General features: G+C 47.5%; 1 protein-coding gene across 2 annotated transcripts in view; it reads left to right on the top strand.

The window, feature by feature from the left end:
- The window catches only part of SRL (sarcalumenin), a 45584-nt gene that overhangs the window by 1316 nt on the left and 25698 nt on the right, over positions 1 to 18570 (top strand). The window contains exon 1 of one of the 2 annotated variants that reach the window (XM_039885189.1): positions 7345 to 7599. The exons of the other annotated variant lie outside the window; for it this stretch is intronic. Within the exon in view, the coding sequence (XP_039741123.1) occupies positions 7539 to 7599 (61 nt within the window). The 5' untranslated portion in view covers positions 7345 to 7538. Of the gene's footprint in view, positions 1 to 7344; positions 7600 to 18570 lie in introns of those variants that run through there. 2 annotated transcript variants of the gene reach the window in all.

Raw genomic sequence — 18570 nt, 5'->3', positions numbered from 1 at the left:
CTCAAAAGAGGGAGCGTACCTTGTGTTTAGTTCTGTGAAATTTCGCAAACCGAATATACAACCATGTAGCCAGCACCTCACTAAGCCATCAAGTAGTTTGTTTTTTAAAACTTTTTAAAATTTGGAAATAGTTATAGAAATGTACTGGGAAGTCCTGTGCACCCTTTCATCAAGCTTCCCCCAGTGTTAACATCTTGCACACCTAAATTACGACACAGAAACCAGGCAGTTGCTATTTGTGCAGTCTGTGAGGCTTATTCGGATTTTACCAGTTTTACATGCTTTCTTGTATGTGTGTACATAGTTCTGTACCATTTGCACTAGCAAATGTGAGAATTCGAGTTTCTCTGCATCCTCACAAGCACTCAACATTGTCAGATTATTCTTTTTTTATAGTCATTCTGGTAGGTGTACAGTGGAATCTCACTGGTTTTAATTTCTATCATAAATGAGTTTTATCTATCTTAGATATTCGTACAACTCATATAAGTATATAGTTGACCCTTGAACAACATAGGGGGTTAGTGGTGCTGACCCCTCCCCAAGCAGTCAAAATCCACGTACTTTTGACTCCCCTGGAAACTTTACAGTTGTCCCTCTCTGTCTCTGTGGAAGTTTGGTTCCAGGACTCACAGCCAAAATACCAAAGGCTCTTATATAAAATGGTGTAGAACAATGTGTACAGTCGACCCTCGGAATATGCGGATTCCCAACCTCAATTGAATATACTGTTTTTGATCATGGTTGGTTGAATCCAAGGATGTGAAATCTGGGGATATGAAGGGCCAATGGTATATTTATCGAAAATTCATGTTTAACTGGATACGCACAGTTCACACCCATGTTGTTCAAAGGTCGACTATATACTCTGGCTTCTTTTGCTCAACATAATGTCTCAGATTCATTTATGTTTTTATGTATATCAGCAGTTTTTTATTGCTAAGTGTATTCCATTGTATGACTATACCACAGTTTGTTTAGCCATTCACCTAGTGATGGACATTTAGATTGTTTCCATTTTATGGCTACAGGGAATGTATTTTAGTAGGTACTGTCCCACAAATCAATTGTGGCAGTTCCCCCTCTGCCACCAGTATGTGAGGTGGTAAGGTGGCAGTGAAGAAGATACATCCTAAGCATGTGACATTGACCGTCTTTGCTGGTGGTTTCTTTGGGAGAGGCTGGGCATTCCTGGTGGCTTCTCTACCCTCTTTTAAGGGTCTCTGTTAGAGATAGACTTCATGGGTAATGTCTGTCTGCTCCCAAGCTCTCAAGGATGGTTACATTATACTGTGTTCTCTTTAAGAAGAGCCTCAGAAGAAATTCCTGTCAAGTCTCAGTAATAGAAATAATTTCACTTCTCCTGAGCAGTTGGTTGGTTCTTATTTTAAGGACACTGTGAATTGGCAAGTGATCAAGTTACACACATGTGAGGGACTTACGAAAGTAGTGCCATTTGCTTTTGTATCAGCCTTGTGAATGGCTCTATTTTGTGTGCCTGCCTTTGTGTGGTTTTCTTCTACTGTTACTTCCAATTCTCGCTTTCTTGATGTATTTTATGTATTTTATGAGTACTTGGAACCCATCTTTATGCTCTTATGATAGTGGAGGATATAATAAATGTTTCTTGTATCATGAATTGGGGGCATCTTTGGCAGCAGAGTAGTTGCCCCAGCTCTGTGAGATGTTTGAAGGACCATCTAGTGGAACGGAGGGGGCTTCCTATGACCTTGGCCTCCTTAGTGGTTAATTAAATGGCCTTAGACCAGTATGTAAAGCATATGCAAATCCTCCAGTTGCCTCTTGGAGCTGGCTAGCCACACAGTCTTTAGCCTCAGATTTTGTCGGCTTTGGTGCCCCCCGCCACCATCTGAGTCCATCCCACTGTCCCTTCTTTATCCAGCTGCCCCTTTGTGTTTTCCTGTATGTTACTGTCCCTGTGGCATTTGTCTTTTTCACTCTCTTGAGTTCTGCTTGCCTTCCTGTGCCCTACAAGTCCTGAGCTGGGGTGGGGTCAGCACCATCTCTTGCCTTGATTTCCTCGCTTCTCCTGTCTTGCTGAGTTGCAGGTTTCTTCTGTTGATTGACAAGAACATGTGCTGACCTAGAGGAGTGGGTAGGACTGGATGGAGGCTGCGGAACAGGACCAGACCTAAATTTCACAGCTGTATGAAGGAATGAGCTCCCAAACCTGCTCTCCCCAACACACTCCTGGTATTGAAAAGGAGCTAAGAATGACAGCTGCGGAGTTTCCTGAATTAGGGGACCCAAATCACAGGTTGTCCTGGGTGCAGCCTGTCTGGGTGGATAGCCTCAGGATCAAATTTAATAGGAAATGGGAAAGTGATTCAAGAAGGCTGTGGGTACTACACATGTATCAGAGATTAGTTAGTTGATACTGGTCTCTCTCACATTGTCTCTCGCCTTGTGGGAGATAGAGCGGATGCTTTGAAAATTCTGGTTGCAAAGAGAATTGATGAAAATCTCCTGTTCCCTTGTATATAGAAGGAAATATCAGTGGACCTGGCTAGGCACTGGGGATGAGTGGAGGACTCCGTATTTCAGATTAAAGAAGAGGTGGTCTCCATTCCCCATGGGATCCTTGTGGTGCGTGTTCCTGGCTTTGAGTGGGAAGGCGAAGTGGCAGATGGGGAGGAGATCTGGAGCACTGTGGCTCATTCTAGACCCAACATTGTGTTCAAAACAATGGAGTTCGTGCTCTCTTTAGTGAGTTTTCTGTCAATGGATGTTTTCAAACAGGCTGGATATATATATCTGTCAGTTATTATGGAGGAAATCCCTGCTTTGGGTGGAAATGCAGGTCCTTCTAAGGTAGGCAACATATAATTATTAAGATAGATGGGAAAATATACTCAATGAGAGTTACTTGCTGCGCCGTGTTAGTATTGATCCAGACGCGGAGGCCTGCATTGTTAGGGTCCCACTCCATTGCCTGAGCCCCCTTGAGGAACTGTTTGAGGAATAGATTAATCTAGCAAGTCAGTTGCCAAAAGAGGGACTAAACTACAGGAACGGTGTGAGGGTGAAGACCTTTAGGCTGAGGGCTCTGGCAGCTTCTGTCTATGACTAGGCTGGGGATAGAGGGGGTTTTGCCCTGGGAAAGTAGCAATGGTGATGGGTGATGTGGGATGAAACCAGTGTGGAGATTTCTCAGGGATAAGTAAGGTCTGTTTAAGAGTTTATGACCTGAGAGCTTATCTTCAGTTGAATCTACCCCCTTTTTAATCTCTCTTATTTTCCAAACAGAGTGTCTTATTTTATTCTTCAATTTTAAAAAACCGTAGTAAAAATACATATGTATAACATAAAATTTATGATTTTAACCATTTTTAATGTACAGTTCAGTGGCATTAAGCATTCATGATGTTTTGTAACCATCACCACTTATATCCATCTCCAAAACTTTTTCATCATTTTAAGTAGAAACTCTGTACCCATTAAACAACAACTCACATGCTCCTTTCCCCGCAGACACTGGCAACCACCATTCTACCTTCTGTCTATGAATTTGCCTATTCTAGGTACTTCATGTAAATCAAATCATACAATATTGTCTATTAAGGGTTGAATTATATCCCCCCCAAATTCACATGTTGAAGTCCTAAGAATGTGACTTTTTGGAGATAGGGTGTCACAGAAGTAATTAAGATGAAATGAGGTCATGTGGATGAGTCTAATCCAATATGACCATTGTGCATGTAAGAAGAGGCTATTAGGACACATTGCATAGACTGACAAATGATTATTTGAGGACACAATGAGAAGGTGGCCATCTGCAAGCCAAAGAGAGTGGCCTCAGGAGAAACCAAACTTACCCACACCTTCATCTTGGACTTCCATCCTCCAGAACTATGAGAAAATTAATTTCTGTTGTTTAAGCTCGCTAATCTGTGGTATTTTGTCATGCTAGCTTGAGCTGACTAATATATTGTCTTTTTGTAACTGGCTTATTTCACTTAGCATAACATTTTCAAGGTTCATCCATGTTGTGGCACGTGTTAGAATTTTTTTTAATGGCCAAATAATATCCCATTGTATGGGTAGATTATATTCAGTTGATCCATTCTGCTGCTGATGGACCCTTGCATTGTTTCCTCCTTTTAGGTATTGTGAATAATGCTGCTTTGACCATAAGTGTATAAGGTTCTGTTTGAGTTCAAACAAGGGGTCTTTAAATCAAATGCAGTTAATACCTTAAACTGTGCTAGGTGAACCCTTTCCCTTCCTGCGTGGGTTGGGGTTCTATGCTTTCTCTGACTCTTCAGCCTGTGCCCTTTCCCTGTCCCCATGCTTCCCACACACCCCTCTACCCCTTTCCCTGATATGCTGATTCCTCCCTGCCCTTGACAATATTCACTTGGACGGATGGGAAATGTCATGGGTTCGTGAGTCAGACAGATCTGGTGCAGTCAGCTTTATTCCTTGTTGGTGATGTTGAACAGGTCACATCAGCTCTCTGAGCCTCGCTTGGTCTTGTGAAATGGTGAAATAGATTCATCTCTCATCACATGTGAAGTACCTGGCGCAGAGTGGACACTTTATTGACTTTGACTTCCTTTCCTCTCCATGACCAGGTGCTACCTCCTCCCCTCATGCTGGCCCCTCTCCCCAGCCGTGAACATGGATTGGAAGAGTCAGCAGTGTAGTAGTCAGGATTCTCCCGAGAAATAGAATCAATAGGGTGTATATTTATAGAGAGAGATTATGGGTACTGGAAAGTCTGAAATCCACAGGGGAAGCCAGCAGGCTAGAAATTCCAGTGAGAGTCAGGGTTGCAGTGGAGTGCGAAGGCCGTCTGAGGCGGGATTCTTTCCTCCTGTAGAACCTCAGTCTTTTCTCTTGGACTGATTAGATGAGCCCCACCCACATTATGGAGGGTGATCTATTTTACTTACAGTCAACTGTTTTAAATGTTAATCACATCTAAAAATACTTTTATAGCCACATGCAGACTGATATTTGACTAAATAACTGAGCACCATAGCCTAGTCAAGTTGACACAGAAAATTAACCATCGCAATTGATAATTTGTCATTTCTCTTCAAAGTGGTCTATAGATTCATTGTAATCCCAATTAAAATCCAAGAAGGCTTTTTTAAAAAAAATTGATAGATTGATTCCAAAATTCATATGGAAGTTCAAGAAAACTAGAATAGTCAGAACAACTTTTGAAAAGATCACAGTTGGAAGATTCACACTACCTGATGTCAAGATTCATTAGGAGGCCTGGTGATCAAGACAGTGGTATTAGTGAAAAAATAGACATATATAGTGTGGTATTAGTGAAAAAATAGACATATATAGATCAATGGAGCAGAATGTAGTCCAGAAATAGATTTATCTCCATCAGTCAATTGATTTTCAAAAAAGGTGGAAAGGCAATTCAGTGGAGAATGGTGCTGGAACAACTGGACATCCATATGTAAAAATCTAAACTTGTTCCATATTTTGCAACATATTGTTGAAAAGTAGGACAGACTGGATCATAGATCTAAATATAAAATCTAAAACTATTAAACTTTTGGAAGAAACAGGAAGAAATCTTTGTGACCTTGGGTTAAGAGTTCTTAGGTATGACACCAAAAGCATAATTCATAAAAACAAATTGATACACTGGACTGGATAAAAATTAAGAACTTTTGCTCTTTGAAAGACACTTGAGTAAATGAAAAGACAAGCCAGAGACTGGAAGAAAATATTTACAAATGATATAGCTGAAAATGGCTTGTATTATATATAAAGAACTTTCAGGACTCAATAAAACAACTTATAAAAAATGAACGAAAGATTTCAACAGGCATGTCACCAAAGACACCAAAAATGTGGATGACAAATATGAATATGAAAACATTAGTCAGTAGGAAAATGTAAATTAAAACTACAATGAGATATAGCTACATACTTATAAGAATGACGAAAATTTAAGAGACTGACCATACCAAATGTTGGCTAGGATGTGGAGGAACTGGTGGTGGGAACATAAAATGGTATAATCATCTTTGAAAGATGTTTAACAGACACCTACAGTGTGACCTAGCCATTCCACTCCTTGGTATTTACCCAAGAGAAATGAAAGCATATGTTCATAAATTTTATTGGATATGAATGTTCATAGCAGCATATTGGTAATAGCCAAAACTTGGAAGCAACCTAAACGTCTCTCAACAGGCGAATCAATAAATTATGGTTCAGTAAGTCCTTACTTAATGTCGTCAGTAGGTTCTGTGATTTTAAGCAGAACAACATATAACAAAACTAGTTTCACTATAGGTTAATTGATATAAGTGAGTTAAGTTTCTATGGCATCTCACCAACATAATGAAATGACATTGAACAAAACATTCGAGGGCCTGCTGTACATCCACACAATGGAATACTATTAAGAACAAAAATGAATAAACTATCGATACATGCTACAACATGAATAAATCTCAAAATAATTATGCTGAGTTAAAGAAGACATAATAAAAGAACAAGTACAGCCATGATTCCATATATATAAAAATCTAGGCAATGCAAACTAACGTGCAGCGACCACAGATCAGTGGTTGCCTGGGAATGGGTAGAGGGAGCAACTACGAAGGGAGAGGAAGAAAATTTGGGAGTGAAGAATCTGTTATTTTGATTGTGGTTATACTTATATGTCAGAATGTGTCAAATTGTACACTTTGAATATGCATTGTTTGCTGTGTGTCCATTACAGGTTAATAAAGCTGTTTTAGAGGTAAAGCACATAGAAGATACCTAATCGACTCTTGTTCCTTTCCAAGGTGGCCGACTGCTACTCTCACAGTGACACCCTCCCCCAGCCAAACAAACCAGTGTCTACTTTCCCTCGGCTTCACAGATCTGGCTCTCAGGGGCTGTCACATGCCCTTTGAAAATTGCATCAAATAGCACATTGCAGAGGCAACAAAGGTTCTGGAACCCCTGCACCATGGGAAATGGATCTCTGTCTCTCCACCCTTTGACTTACATCACATCGTCAGACAAGTCTCCTCACTCCCCCTTTTTCCCTTCCCATCAGCATTCTGTCTCTTCCAGAGGCTTGGGAAAGTTAATCTAGCCAGCGACATCAAAAGTCACTTAGCCTTATAACTCCCTCGGTCAGAAGATTGAGGCACGTCAAGGTTGTTGACTTGCCGCAGACTTTGTATCAAGTTAGTGCAAATACTGGACAAATTCAGCAAATACTGGACAAATTCAGATTCCTAACTCCCAGACCTAACCCAAGGGATGCCCCCGCCCTCACCCTCCCACCCCCACCCTGTGACCCATGTCATGTGACCCCAGGGCTGCTAGGGGAGAGACTCCAGCAGAGGCCCTGCCTTCCAGGGCCTGGCAGCTGGCACAGGAGTGGCAGAGTGAGCCTCCGAGCAGCCTCGTGGGGTCTGCACTCCTTCTCCATCACGTCCGCCCAGTTGCCCTAGTGACTGTGTGACCCTTCTCCCCCGCCCTCACTGCCACCAGCCCTATAAATAGAGGCGAGGAGCAGCTGGGCTCTCTTGGCAGTCACCATGAGGGCTCTGGTCCTGCTCTGCTGCTTTGTGGCGTCGCTCCTGCTCCCAGGACAAGCAGGTATGACCCCACCCCTGTTGGCCAGGCCAGACTGCAATCCCCAGTCTGTGGTATGGGGGGCTTGGGTGGTAGTTGGAGGATGAGGCCTCTGATTCTTGGGGCTGATGGCTGGTCTCACGTTGTCCCCATACTCCTCCCTGGGGCCCCGGAGAAAGAACTGGGTGTGGAGAGAACCCGAGAGCAGCCAGTGGGCTCTCCATGAGGCCGGAGGAAGCAGAAGCAGTGAACTGAGAGGTGCAGGAAGGTGTGAGGCCTGAGCTAGGGGCCAGAGAGAAGGTCTGGCCGGTAGCTGCTGGAGAAGAGAGCCCCAAAAGTCAAGACTAGCAGAGCCTCCTGGCCAGACCAAAGAACCCAACCTTGGAGCAGGAGGGGCTCCTGGAGGTAGTTGAGTTGCCCCTCCCACCTGGTGGCGATCTGGTGGGAGGCCTGGCTTTGCATGATTGAAGACAGGGGGCCATACTGGGCAGAGTCCGGAGTTGCCTGGGGAGCAGTGGGATAGAGTGGGGGTCAATTTGGGATGGGATCGGAGATAGAGTTGGAGCTGGGCTAGAAACTGAGTTGGACAAGAGTTCAGATGTGGAACAGGACTGTTCTGGAGCAGAGCTGGGCTTGGCTGGGCTTGGTTAGAAGGGGCTGGGGGCCAGTGTGCCATGGTCTTCCTTTGACATCTCAGCACTGTGTGTGGCAGAGGTAGCTCTGGTTGCAGCATGGGGGTTATTTATAGGTGTAGAGGGGACACCAGAGCATTTTGCCACCTCTCTGTTCCTGAGATTCCTGGGGCTGGGTTCCCCTTGGGGATGCTTCTGGGGTTCTCTGGGGACCCCCTTCCCCAGGAATCTGGGACTCTGTTTTATCTTTTCACGACTCTGTAGTCTTTATCTGCACAGGGGACCGTGGAGTCACCGTCCCAGCCTCTCTGATCTTTGAAGTTCTGTTTCTTGAGGTCCTAGCCCCAGTCAGTAGAGCAGGTGGCAGGGGCAGCAGAAGCTATTACCTCAGGAGTTAGAGATGAGGGTGGGGGGCTCAAGCTTCATATGTGCTGCTGGGCCCTGCCCTTGTCTGCCCTTGAGTTAATTTGGGCTCCATGGGCTGCAGTGGCTGGAGTGGTGAGGATTCCAAGCGGCTGTCAGGTGGCTAAGTATGGAAACAGCCGTGTAATTGGATCCTAAACCCAGAGCCACTGCCACCTTCTCCCCTTTACGGCCCCTCCTCTGCTTCTCCCAGCCCCAGCTGCCACCTCTCTCTGCTTCCACACAACAGGCCCAGGAACTTTTAGCCTTTTAGGGACATCCTTTGTCTTTCCTCTCAGCAAGGGAACTGGACATCTGGAATGTTCCACAGGCCTCACTGGGAAACTTGCTCTAGGGAAAGGAGGCAGGTGCTTTGTTTAAAGATCCTCTCCCTGTGCGCTCCTTCCTTCTTGGACTCCTTGGTGTGCACTGGCCTGGCTTCCAGAGAGAGGTAGTCCACCAGCGGGCAGGGTTCCCTCCCTCCACGTCCTGCTCACACTTGGGCTATAGATTCTTACCCATGTGGATTTGATCACTGCTTTGGTTATAGGTTGTATACCCCAAATGGCTTTCTCCTACACCCACTGAGAGGTTCCAGCCATAAGGGTGGCTTACCCCTACCCCCATATTGACAGTCTTTCCTACTGTCCATCCAGTAAGTGTCACCCAGCCCACAGCAACTTTGCTCCTGGACTTCCCGCCCCACCACTGGGTCCTCATTTTCATGTCTTCTTCTCATCCCTTCTTCTTATCCCCACGTAAGGGACCAGGCATTCTTCCTGATGCCAGGATGCACATGGAGCCACCAGGTTCCTGTCACCAGACACCTCCTACCCCCTGCCCCCAGTCTTTTGTAACTACTGGGGTTCTTTTCTTTGTCTTGGGGAACTGGCCTGGGGACAGGCCTGCTCAAGGACGGAAAAGCAGGCTTTAGTCGATTTACTCTGTCACCTCATTGCCCAGGTAAGGGAACAAAAGCCAGAGGGATGAAGAGATATGTTCAAGGTTAGACAGTGAGTGAATGACAGGCACACGTAGTCCAGGGCTAGTCTTACTTCATCTGGAAGTTCCTGTCCCTCTCTGGCCTCCCTGAACTACTCTGCCTGTTGGGGTGTATGAGGGGTGGTGAGGAGGCTGCCTTCTGGTAGCTTCCCCCGGGATGCAGGACAAAAATGATGCCATTGGTCCTTTGACTTCTTGGAGGGCGGGGTAGGATAGGGGGTGCTGAGAAAACATTTATTTGGGTTTAAGCAGCTGAATTCGGGACATCTTTGCTTCCTGTTGCCTGCTGGATACAGAGACAGGTTGGGGACAGATGAGGTGGGGTGATGCTCTGAGTCTCTGCATACTTCATCCTCCAGCCCAGCCCTGGTTGCAGATGTGCAAGTCTGCTCTGCCTCCCACCATAAAATCCCAATGGTGAGAGGTTAGTGCACGCTGGGGCTGACCCACTCCTCCATGAGAGACGAGGGTATATGGTGACCACCAGGAAGTTGCCCTCTTGAAATCCCCTCCTCACCCACCCCAGGCTTGTTTTTTTCTAGAAAGAGGCCTGTTCACATTTCCTAAACAGGGCTGTGCAACAGCTATGATCTACCATGGGGAGGGCCAGCCAAGAGTCATGAGCTTGGGGGTTCTGAGGAAAGAGCAGACCCTAAAGCCTTTCCAGCCCCCTGCAAGCTGTGTCCCCAGTGGGCTTCCGGTTTCTAGCTCAGTGCAGCTGGACAAGCCTGTAGGGAGTATCTAGTCCACCACTTTCTCCCATAGAGTTTGCGAAGTACTAGTCTGGGATTCGCTAATGGATGCATCCTCCCAGATGTGGACACCTTGCTTGGCAGCCTGTGAAATGGCATTTTGGAAATGCTGTTTTTGCTTCATGTCTGGATGTGACAGTGAAGGCTGAACAGCTAGTTCATGACAGGGCCAGAGCTGGAATTCAGGTTTCTTCACCTCTTGTCCAGTGCTTTTGGCCACTTATACCCTCAGAAGGAAGTTCCCATGAGGCCAGTTGCATCTGCCTGGCCATTTGGTGCTCATTGGTGATGGGCTGGGATAGAACCTGGTCCCTATGGGCACAGGAGAAAGATGGCTGTTCCTCTTCTGACCTGGTCTGAGGGGCCAAGGATAAGACCTAGGTGCTGTGTCACCTGGCCTGAACTTGGGGGTAGTAGCTGGGGGCATGGGAAGGAGTGGTGTCTGCTGCTCTGGAATGCTGGGCTAAGCCTTCTCTCCTGGGCACCTTTGCTTCTCCAAATTGAAATCCAGACACACTCATGGTACAGCCCCTTCATTTAAATATTGCTGGAGTGTGTAAAGCCCTTTCAAATACCTTGCCACATTTCATCATTCATCCATTCCATATTTATTGCATATCTACTATTTTTCAGGTGTGGTTCTGGGGCAATTCAGATAAGCATCTTGTCCTCGGCGGGCTTACAGTCTGGTAGATGAAACAGCGTAGTCTGCCTCGGGGCTCCATGTGCACAAAGCAGACATGTAGAGATGTTGAGAGGAACAGGTGAAGTGAGGTGGGATGCAGGGTAGTGGGGAGGTTATTTTTAACTGAGTGGATCGAGAAATGTTTTATAGATGAGGGAATGTTTGACCTGAATCTTGTAGAAAGTAGATTCATACGTGAAAAGATGGAAGGATGAGAATTCTACATAAAGGAACTGGATAAACAAACTCAGGAAGTCAGGAAAGAATGGAGCTTTGGGGAGAACCAGGAAAGGACACATTGTTCTGCCTGGAACAAGGGCAGGCAGAGAGAAGTGGGGGTCGTGTGAAGGGCCTTGAGTGTGGGGCTGAGGACAAGGGCTTTGTTCTGTGGGCAGTGGCTATCACTGAGGGCTTCGGAAGAATTCACCTAGCAGTTGTTTGTAGGGAGGAGTGTAACAAGGGGAGATTGCTCAGATAGACAACTACATCAGAAATGCAAGTAAGAGGGTGTGAGCTCCAGTGAGGAAGGAGCCCTCCTGGGTTTAGTGCAGGAACATAAGAAAAGAACAGATTTAAAAGTTCAGTTTGTATCATTGTGAATTTCAGGTGCCTGTTGAATATTCACATGGAGACATTTAGCTAGAAAGGTGGGACTGGAGCTGAGGAGGGAAGTCAGGCCCAGGGGTCCAGAATGAGATTCATTTGGGTAAAGATGAGGGTGAGGATGTGAGATCGCTGAGGGAGCTGTAGATTTGGGAAATGGAAAGAGGAACACGATAAATGGACTTCAGGGAGAGAGAGTGACCCAGAGGCCAAGGGAAAGCATGCCTCCTAGAAGGGGCAGGCAACAGGATCTGATACCAGAATTGCTAAGGAAGAGAAGGCGCTGGCTTTGCCATGCAGGAGGTTGCCGACATTATGAGGGGCCTATGTGGGTTCAATGAGGATGCAGAGGCAGCATATTCAGAAGGTGAGACTTTGCAAAAGTGAATGGGTGGGTTTGCGGAGGCAGAACGTTTTCTTTTTAACGCTAGAGAAGACTAAGTGTGTTTGTGGGCCGATGGGGAGAGGGCGAGAATGTGACCGGGATGTTAGATGCTCGAGGAGTGTGGACGAGGTCTGACATAGGTCTTAGAGGATACACATGCCATGGCACTGCAGAGCCTTCAGAGGGACACTGAACATTCAAATGGACTCAGTAGTCCCGGTGCCAGTCAGGGAGCTGAACTAGGGAGTAGGGAACCTGGTCTACACTGGGGATTGCTGTGGAGGGCCTGGAAGGCCACAGAGGAACCAGACTGATCTTCCCAAGAACCCGGAGAGGTAGAAAGCACTGGGACCAGCCTGGAAAAACACTGGGCAGAGCCTGAAAGACCTGAGGCCCAGAGATGAAGTCAATGAATCAGCAGTTTAGTCACAGTAAATACTTTCTCACTGTTGGTGAGCCCCCTGCCCCCAGGCCAGATGCTGTAGAGAATTAGAGGGCAGAATTTGACCTCATCTAAGGCATCCATTCAGCAAATGTCCACTGGGTCTACAGTGGAAAAAGCTGTGGTTTGGACTCCAGTGAGAGTTTCTAGGTGTTTTTCTGGCTCTGAGGCCTCCGCTCCCCAACCTCACCCCCCATGGCCCATCAGCAGGACTCATTTTGGGATGAGGGGTCTGAAGGAGATGAGTAAGTTGGGTTGATGAGCTGACTTGTGTTCTCTCACCACCTGCTCTGGGGGCCCAGGACTCTCAAAGACTGCCTACTCACCTGCCTTCTTAGGGGCCTTGAGAGCTAGAAGTCAGTCTTCAGACTCCCGCATCAGTCCTGTTGGATTCTTTCTTCCTTTTGGTGGCTCCAACAGGATTAGTGACTTCAGTGGAACTTGGTGTGGAGGCATGTGGCCCAAGTTTCCCAGGTGACCTCGGTTCTCATTCTTCCTTGTGGAACGGAGACAGCTTAGGTTCCCTTCCCTCCCCGTCCCCTGGCCCTGCTCTGTCCCTGCTCCTAAGACACGCTATCAGCAAAGACCCCGAAACTTCTTTTAATGAGGGCCCATGGCTCAACACTTAGACTGTCACTTTCCCAAATCACTTTTTGTTTGAAAGGACTCAGAAGATTTTAGCTCAAGGAATACATCTCTAACATAGAATTTCCCATTGTTTTGGTTGGCAGAGTCTTAGCCAAAGTTTCTAATCACAGCATTGAGACAATAAATGGTTCACTGGTTCTGAGCACAGAGGGCCTGAGCTATGGAGTGGGCTTTCGCTACCGGGTTCTAAAGAAATAAATGACTGAGTGAATGAATGAACTGGGCACAGCTTTAGGCCTGCCAAACTTGACTTGCCCAGGGCTCTGGAGGCCCCAAGCCTCTCTGCTCACCCCAGCCCTGGTGTCCTCACCAGGAGGTGAAAGGTGCAGCATAATTCAGCAAATGCAATGGGTCAGATTAATCCAAGTTTCTGAAGAGGTTTTCCTGGCCTTTGTCTCCTGGGCTGACGTCCTTCTCTGGGATCAGGAAGTCCTGTCCCATTATTGATTTCAGCCTCATACCTCTTTTGCTCCAAAGGTGATTTTTTGCTCAAAGTCCCAGGCACCCCTTTGCCCAAGAGACATGCCTGTGCTTGTCACTTCCTTGTTCTCCCTCACAGAGGGCCCCAGAGCTGCCATTCCTGAGCTGTCCAGCCTCAGGGTGGGGGGCTTGGGTGGCAGAATCGGTTCCTGCCTCTCAAAGTGCCCAAGCTATTAGGAGTCAGCCATTCACACCCTCATCCAGGGCCTACAGTAGCCTCCTCTCCCCCCATCTCCAGCATTTCCCTAGCCGGTGTGAAGCGGAGGCTGCCACACATTGCCCAGGTGCTAGATGTACCCAGAGGCTAGAGTCTGAAGACCATGAGACTCGTGCCATTGGCAGCTCCAACTTGGTGCCATCCCAGGAGCCTGTTTTTCCTGGGGATAATGGGACCACAGGAAAGCATAGTTGCTGTGGTTCTGTCCAGCTCCAAATCCTGGGGCTCAGAAGGATTTCAGATGGGATGTTGGCCCAACTGAGGCAGGCTCCTCCCGCCAGGATCACTGCAAGGGTGTTAAGGGATGACAAAAAACTTTCTCTTTGGACTCTTTAGTCAACCCCTTCCCACAGGGGTCCTTGACCTTCACAACCTTGAGAGCATTTGGTCATCTAGTCCTCTGTCAACTCTGAGTGCTGAAGGGCACAGAATGAGTATGAGCTGTGTGACTAGCCCTGGGGAGAAGAAGGGCTCAGCACAGAGTCCTAGAGAAGTGGAAGATGTGGCTATCCCTGGGGAGCCCACCCTGGGTTGGGGAATCAGGATGGATTCATGATTGGAGTGAGGGGCAGAATATGATCAGCAGGAGGCAAATCTGATTGGGACACTCTAGGATCTTAGAGGGAGAAGAGTGGGGCTGGTTAATCACACAAGGTGGGCACTTGAAAGAGAGGCAGGAAAGGTGAAGCGATATGAGTCCCTCTCTGAAAGGCCCAGCTCTCCAGCCTGACACCACTCTGTGCCTCCCGCGAGGTCCTGGCCGGCCACACTATGCAGGCGGAATGGGCTATGTCTCTGTCCCCAGGAGCTGACTTTCTATTTGGAGAGATGTCATACACTGAAAAAAATGTAACTAACACCCCAGCAGCTCTGGTTGGAGTTCAGAGGAGGGCTGGAAGGTCGGCCTCATGGAGGGACAGGTTTCCTGCTGGACTGGGTGGAAGGGGACGATCTCTGGACTGTCAGCTCCAAGAGGACAGGGGCTGTGTGTTCGTTTAATTTGCATGCCACTGTGTCACCGACGCTTAGCACATGCTTGGTTCATTGAAGGCTCTTAATAATGTAGATGAATGAATCGCTGATTTATGCAGGCAGAGATGGAAGAGCATCTGAAATGGTGATCAAAGCCAAGAGTGGGGAAGCTCAGCACTGCACTGCACTGCCAGGAACAGGACAAGACCAGCTCTGGCTAGATTGTAGGGCACCTGTTTGGGGGAGATCAGACTATCCTGATGGGTCGGGGCCCGTTGCGAAGGGCCTTGAATGCCAAGTCAAGTGCCTCTCTCCCTAGCCTGTTCCCTTTGCCACTATCCCCTCCTTTTTCTCTCTCTCAGATATTTTTGGATCTTTCTAGAGCAGAGACTATATTCTGAGCTCAAACAGGTGCAGGCAAAGTCTGGCCTGGAGTTCTGGACCCACGGGAAGTGGGTTGTGCTGGGAGCTCAGCCCAGAACCAGGCCAGAGGAGAAACCAGGGGTTTGGGAGCACTCCCCACCCTTCTACCTCCCTGCCACCAGGTAGCCGCCCAAATTGTGGCCCCTGGTCCTCCTCCAAGTGGCCATTTGGTTAGGACCTCAGCCAGCCCTGTTGTCTCCCAGAGGATTTTCCCCGAATGGCAACAGGTAAAGACCTGACAAAGCCATTACCTTGAAAATCTTGTCTCTGATGTGTATTTGATTCCACAGCTGCCTGCCCTGGGCACCTGTGCCCACCAGAGAGACTTGTAGTCACTTTGGTGGTTACTTATCTTTTTCCTTTCATATCCTCTTACCCTTTATTTCAGGTGTCAGGCAGTAGAAGGTAACTTATTTCTCTAACTTATCCTGGGAGTTCGAGACACCAGGAGTACTACCTAGGATCTGGGGATACATCTGGAAAAATTAGAGAAGGTTCACAGCGCTCACCGTTGCCTGCCTGGCCTCAGGGACCCAGAGAAATGAGCCTGGGTACAAGCTGTGGCAGAAATAGCAGTCTGGAGGCTAATCTACCTTTTTCTTCTTTTTGTACCTCAGTTTTCTTTCTGAATTGGTGGTTATGCTGGAGGCCTCTTCACTCAGACCCACTCATTTGAGGCTGCCCACACAGGAACAGAGCAGCCAGCCAGGGATGGGGTGCTGTGGGCACACCGGGACTCGAGGAAAAAGCAAGCACTGGCGATGTCACACATTCGCCACCAAACCCCTTATCATCTTTCCACTTGTTTGTTTGCCCATAAAATGGGATAATAATACTTTGCCCTATTTACAGCATGGGGTTATGTGACTAAAATAAACAAATGGCTCTGGGATGCTTAAAATGTCTTTTTATATCAGATACTTTTTAAGGTTAAAAGGACTGCGACAGTAATTACAGGCTATCACTGCTGTCAGTGTTCCTGTGGCTTGACATCTGCCACTGGTTTCCTCAAATATCATGAAACACGAACAACTGGGGGAATCCATCAACACAGCTGCCCCTTGTCAGGACTGTTAAATCCTTGGGATTCTCTGTCCTCAGTGAGCTTACAAACCAGGAGGGGAGACAGTTCTCACTCATGATATGAGTAGGGAACCATATAAGGCAGGTGTAATCAGGGGCTAAAAATAAGTAGCCTGAGAGTGTAGAGAAATGGGGAGCAGGTGGGGCAGGATGGGCCTTAGGCTGGTGAAAACACCACCCACTTAGCATGTATGGAGAGTGGTGGGGAAGATATCTTAGGGCCAGGCTTAGGTGTTAGTTCTTATATTAGTTTCCTGGAGCTGCCGTAACAAATGACTACAAACTGGGTGACTTGAAACAAAAGAAATTTATTCTGTCACAGTCTGGAGGTTGGAGGTCTAAAATCAAGGTGTCCAAAGGGTCATGTTCCCTTTGAAGGCTCCAGGGAGGATGCTTCCTGCCTCTTCCAGCTTCTAGTAGATCCTGACAGTCCTTGGAGTTCCTTGACTTGGAGCCACTTCTTTCCAATCTCTATCCTCACATGGCCCCTTCTCCGTGTGTCTCTGTGTGTCCTCTCCTCTTATGAGGACACCAGTCATTGGGCTTAGGGCCCATTCTAATCTAGTATAACCTCATCTTAATTAATTACCCTATTTCCAAATAAGGTCACATGCTGAGATTCTGGGTGGGCATGAATTTTGGGGGACATTCTTCAGCCACAGTGGTTCCTTAGCCTTGGATCCAGACTGGTGAGCAGTTGCTGGCTCGGAATGTATAGTTCTCATCTCTCTCCTGGGTGGTAGTCTTTTACTAGGCACAGATGGCACCTGTTTCCTGGGTCCTCTCTGGTCCCACAGCCTATATGATTGTCCCAGCAGCTAATTTGGAGCCCTGTTGACACACCCAGGGCAAGCATGTTGAATGAATGAATGAACAGCTGGTTAGAGGCGGGGAATTCTGGGAGCAGCCGCCTAGCCTAGTGGTGATGCTGGGGAAGACAGTGGGGAGAATTTTCCAGCTCCCTGCTGGGTATGCTCAGGTGTAGATTGAGTTGGAGTTGGCACATCTTGAGGTTAGGGAGGTCTGGTTCCCAGCAGGTTATGATGGAGAGAGAAGAGGGCTGAACACCTGGAAGCAGGCCTGGCGTGCTGTGTGACCTTAGGCCCAGCATTCCTGTGTGTGCCCCCACACCCAGCCCCTCACAGTCTCCTGTCCCATGCACAGCAGGAGGGTCAGCAGGGCCTGGAGGCACCTCCTATGCCTCTGCAGAAGCTGCTTGGTAAAAGAACTTCAATTGAATCCTCTGCCCAGTCCATGAGAGGTTCACATCTTGGCATCGCCGCCTTTCTGCACTCTCCTCTCTAGCAGCAGGAGCCCAGCCAGAAGGGCAGGTATCTGGATCTCCTTGTGGCATAATTGGGGGTCCCCAACCTGGAGTCTGGGTATTGGGGCAGCTGCGGAAGCTGGTGGCTATGGCTCTGTTACACCCTTTGTGGTTTGTCCTAGTTCTGGAGGAGAGCAGGAGTAGGTGTCCAGGGGCTTCTAGACTTTCCAGAAATGCTCACCAGTGAATCCAGTCTGTACTCCTTAGCCTGGCATATTGCTCTCTGTCCAGTGTGTCCCACTTTCCTGACCATGGCGACAGTTTCCTGCACAAAATTGTCTTGGCTCCCTCAGCCTCTGACCCGAAATACCCTACCCACCAGGAGCAGCTATGATGAGTCCTGAGTCCACATCCCTATGGAGGGCTGAGACTCTGCTGCCAGGAGGCAAGCACTCATGTTGCCCGCCTCCCCCTCCAATTAGATGCTCACGTCTTTAAGGGGCGATCTTAAATCTAGGAACCCAGTTATCACAGCAACCCTCTAACCCTTTGATCACAAAGAAATAGGCCTGGGCAGGTTAAGTGATTTGGCCGGGGTGTTTTTCCGGTTCTGAATCCTGGTTCTGAGTCTCCCTTCTCCTGGAACTCTTTGCCACTGAGTTGAGAGATGGCCTTATATTTTCTCATCATCATCCGTCCATCCATCCAACGATTGTTCTAGGTGCTGGGATACAAAATCCCTGACAGACAGGAAACCAATTAAGTAAGTAGTGTAGTTTATTAGGTGTTTACGGGTACAACAGAGGGAAAGGGACTAGGGAAGGGAAATGGGGAAGAGTGGTTGACAGACAGCATCACCAGGGTGGCTGGGAAAGGCCTCGGCAGAGAAGATGTGGAGAAGGAAGGAAAAGAATTAAATGCACTTTGTCTTTTTTCCAACAGCTTTACTTAGATATAATTAATATCACATATAATTCACCCATTTAAATTCAATAATATTTAGAA

This window comes from Pteropus medius, unplaced genomic scaffold, assembly GCF_902729225.1.
Source record: "Pteropus medius unplaced genomic scaffold, Ma_sr-lr_union100, whole genome shotgun sequence".
Lineage (NCBI taxonomy): Eukaryota > Metazoa > Chordata > Mammalia > Chiroptera > Pteropodidae > Pteropus > Pteropus medius.
This window is presented reverse-complemented; position numbering and strand designations above follow the sequence as displayed.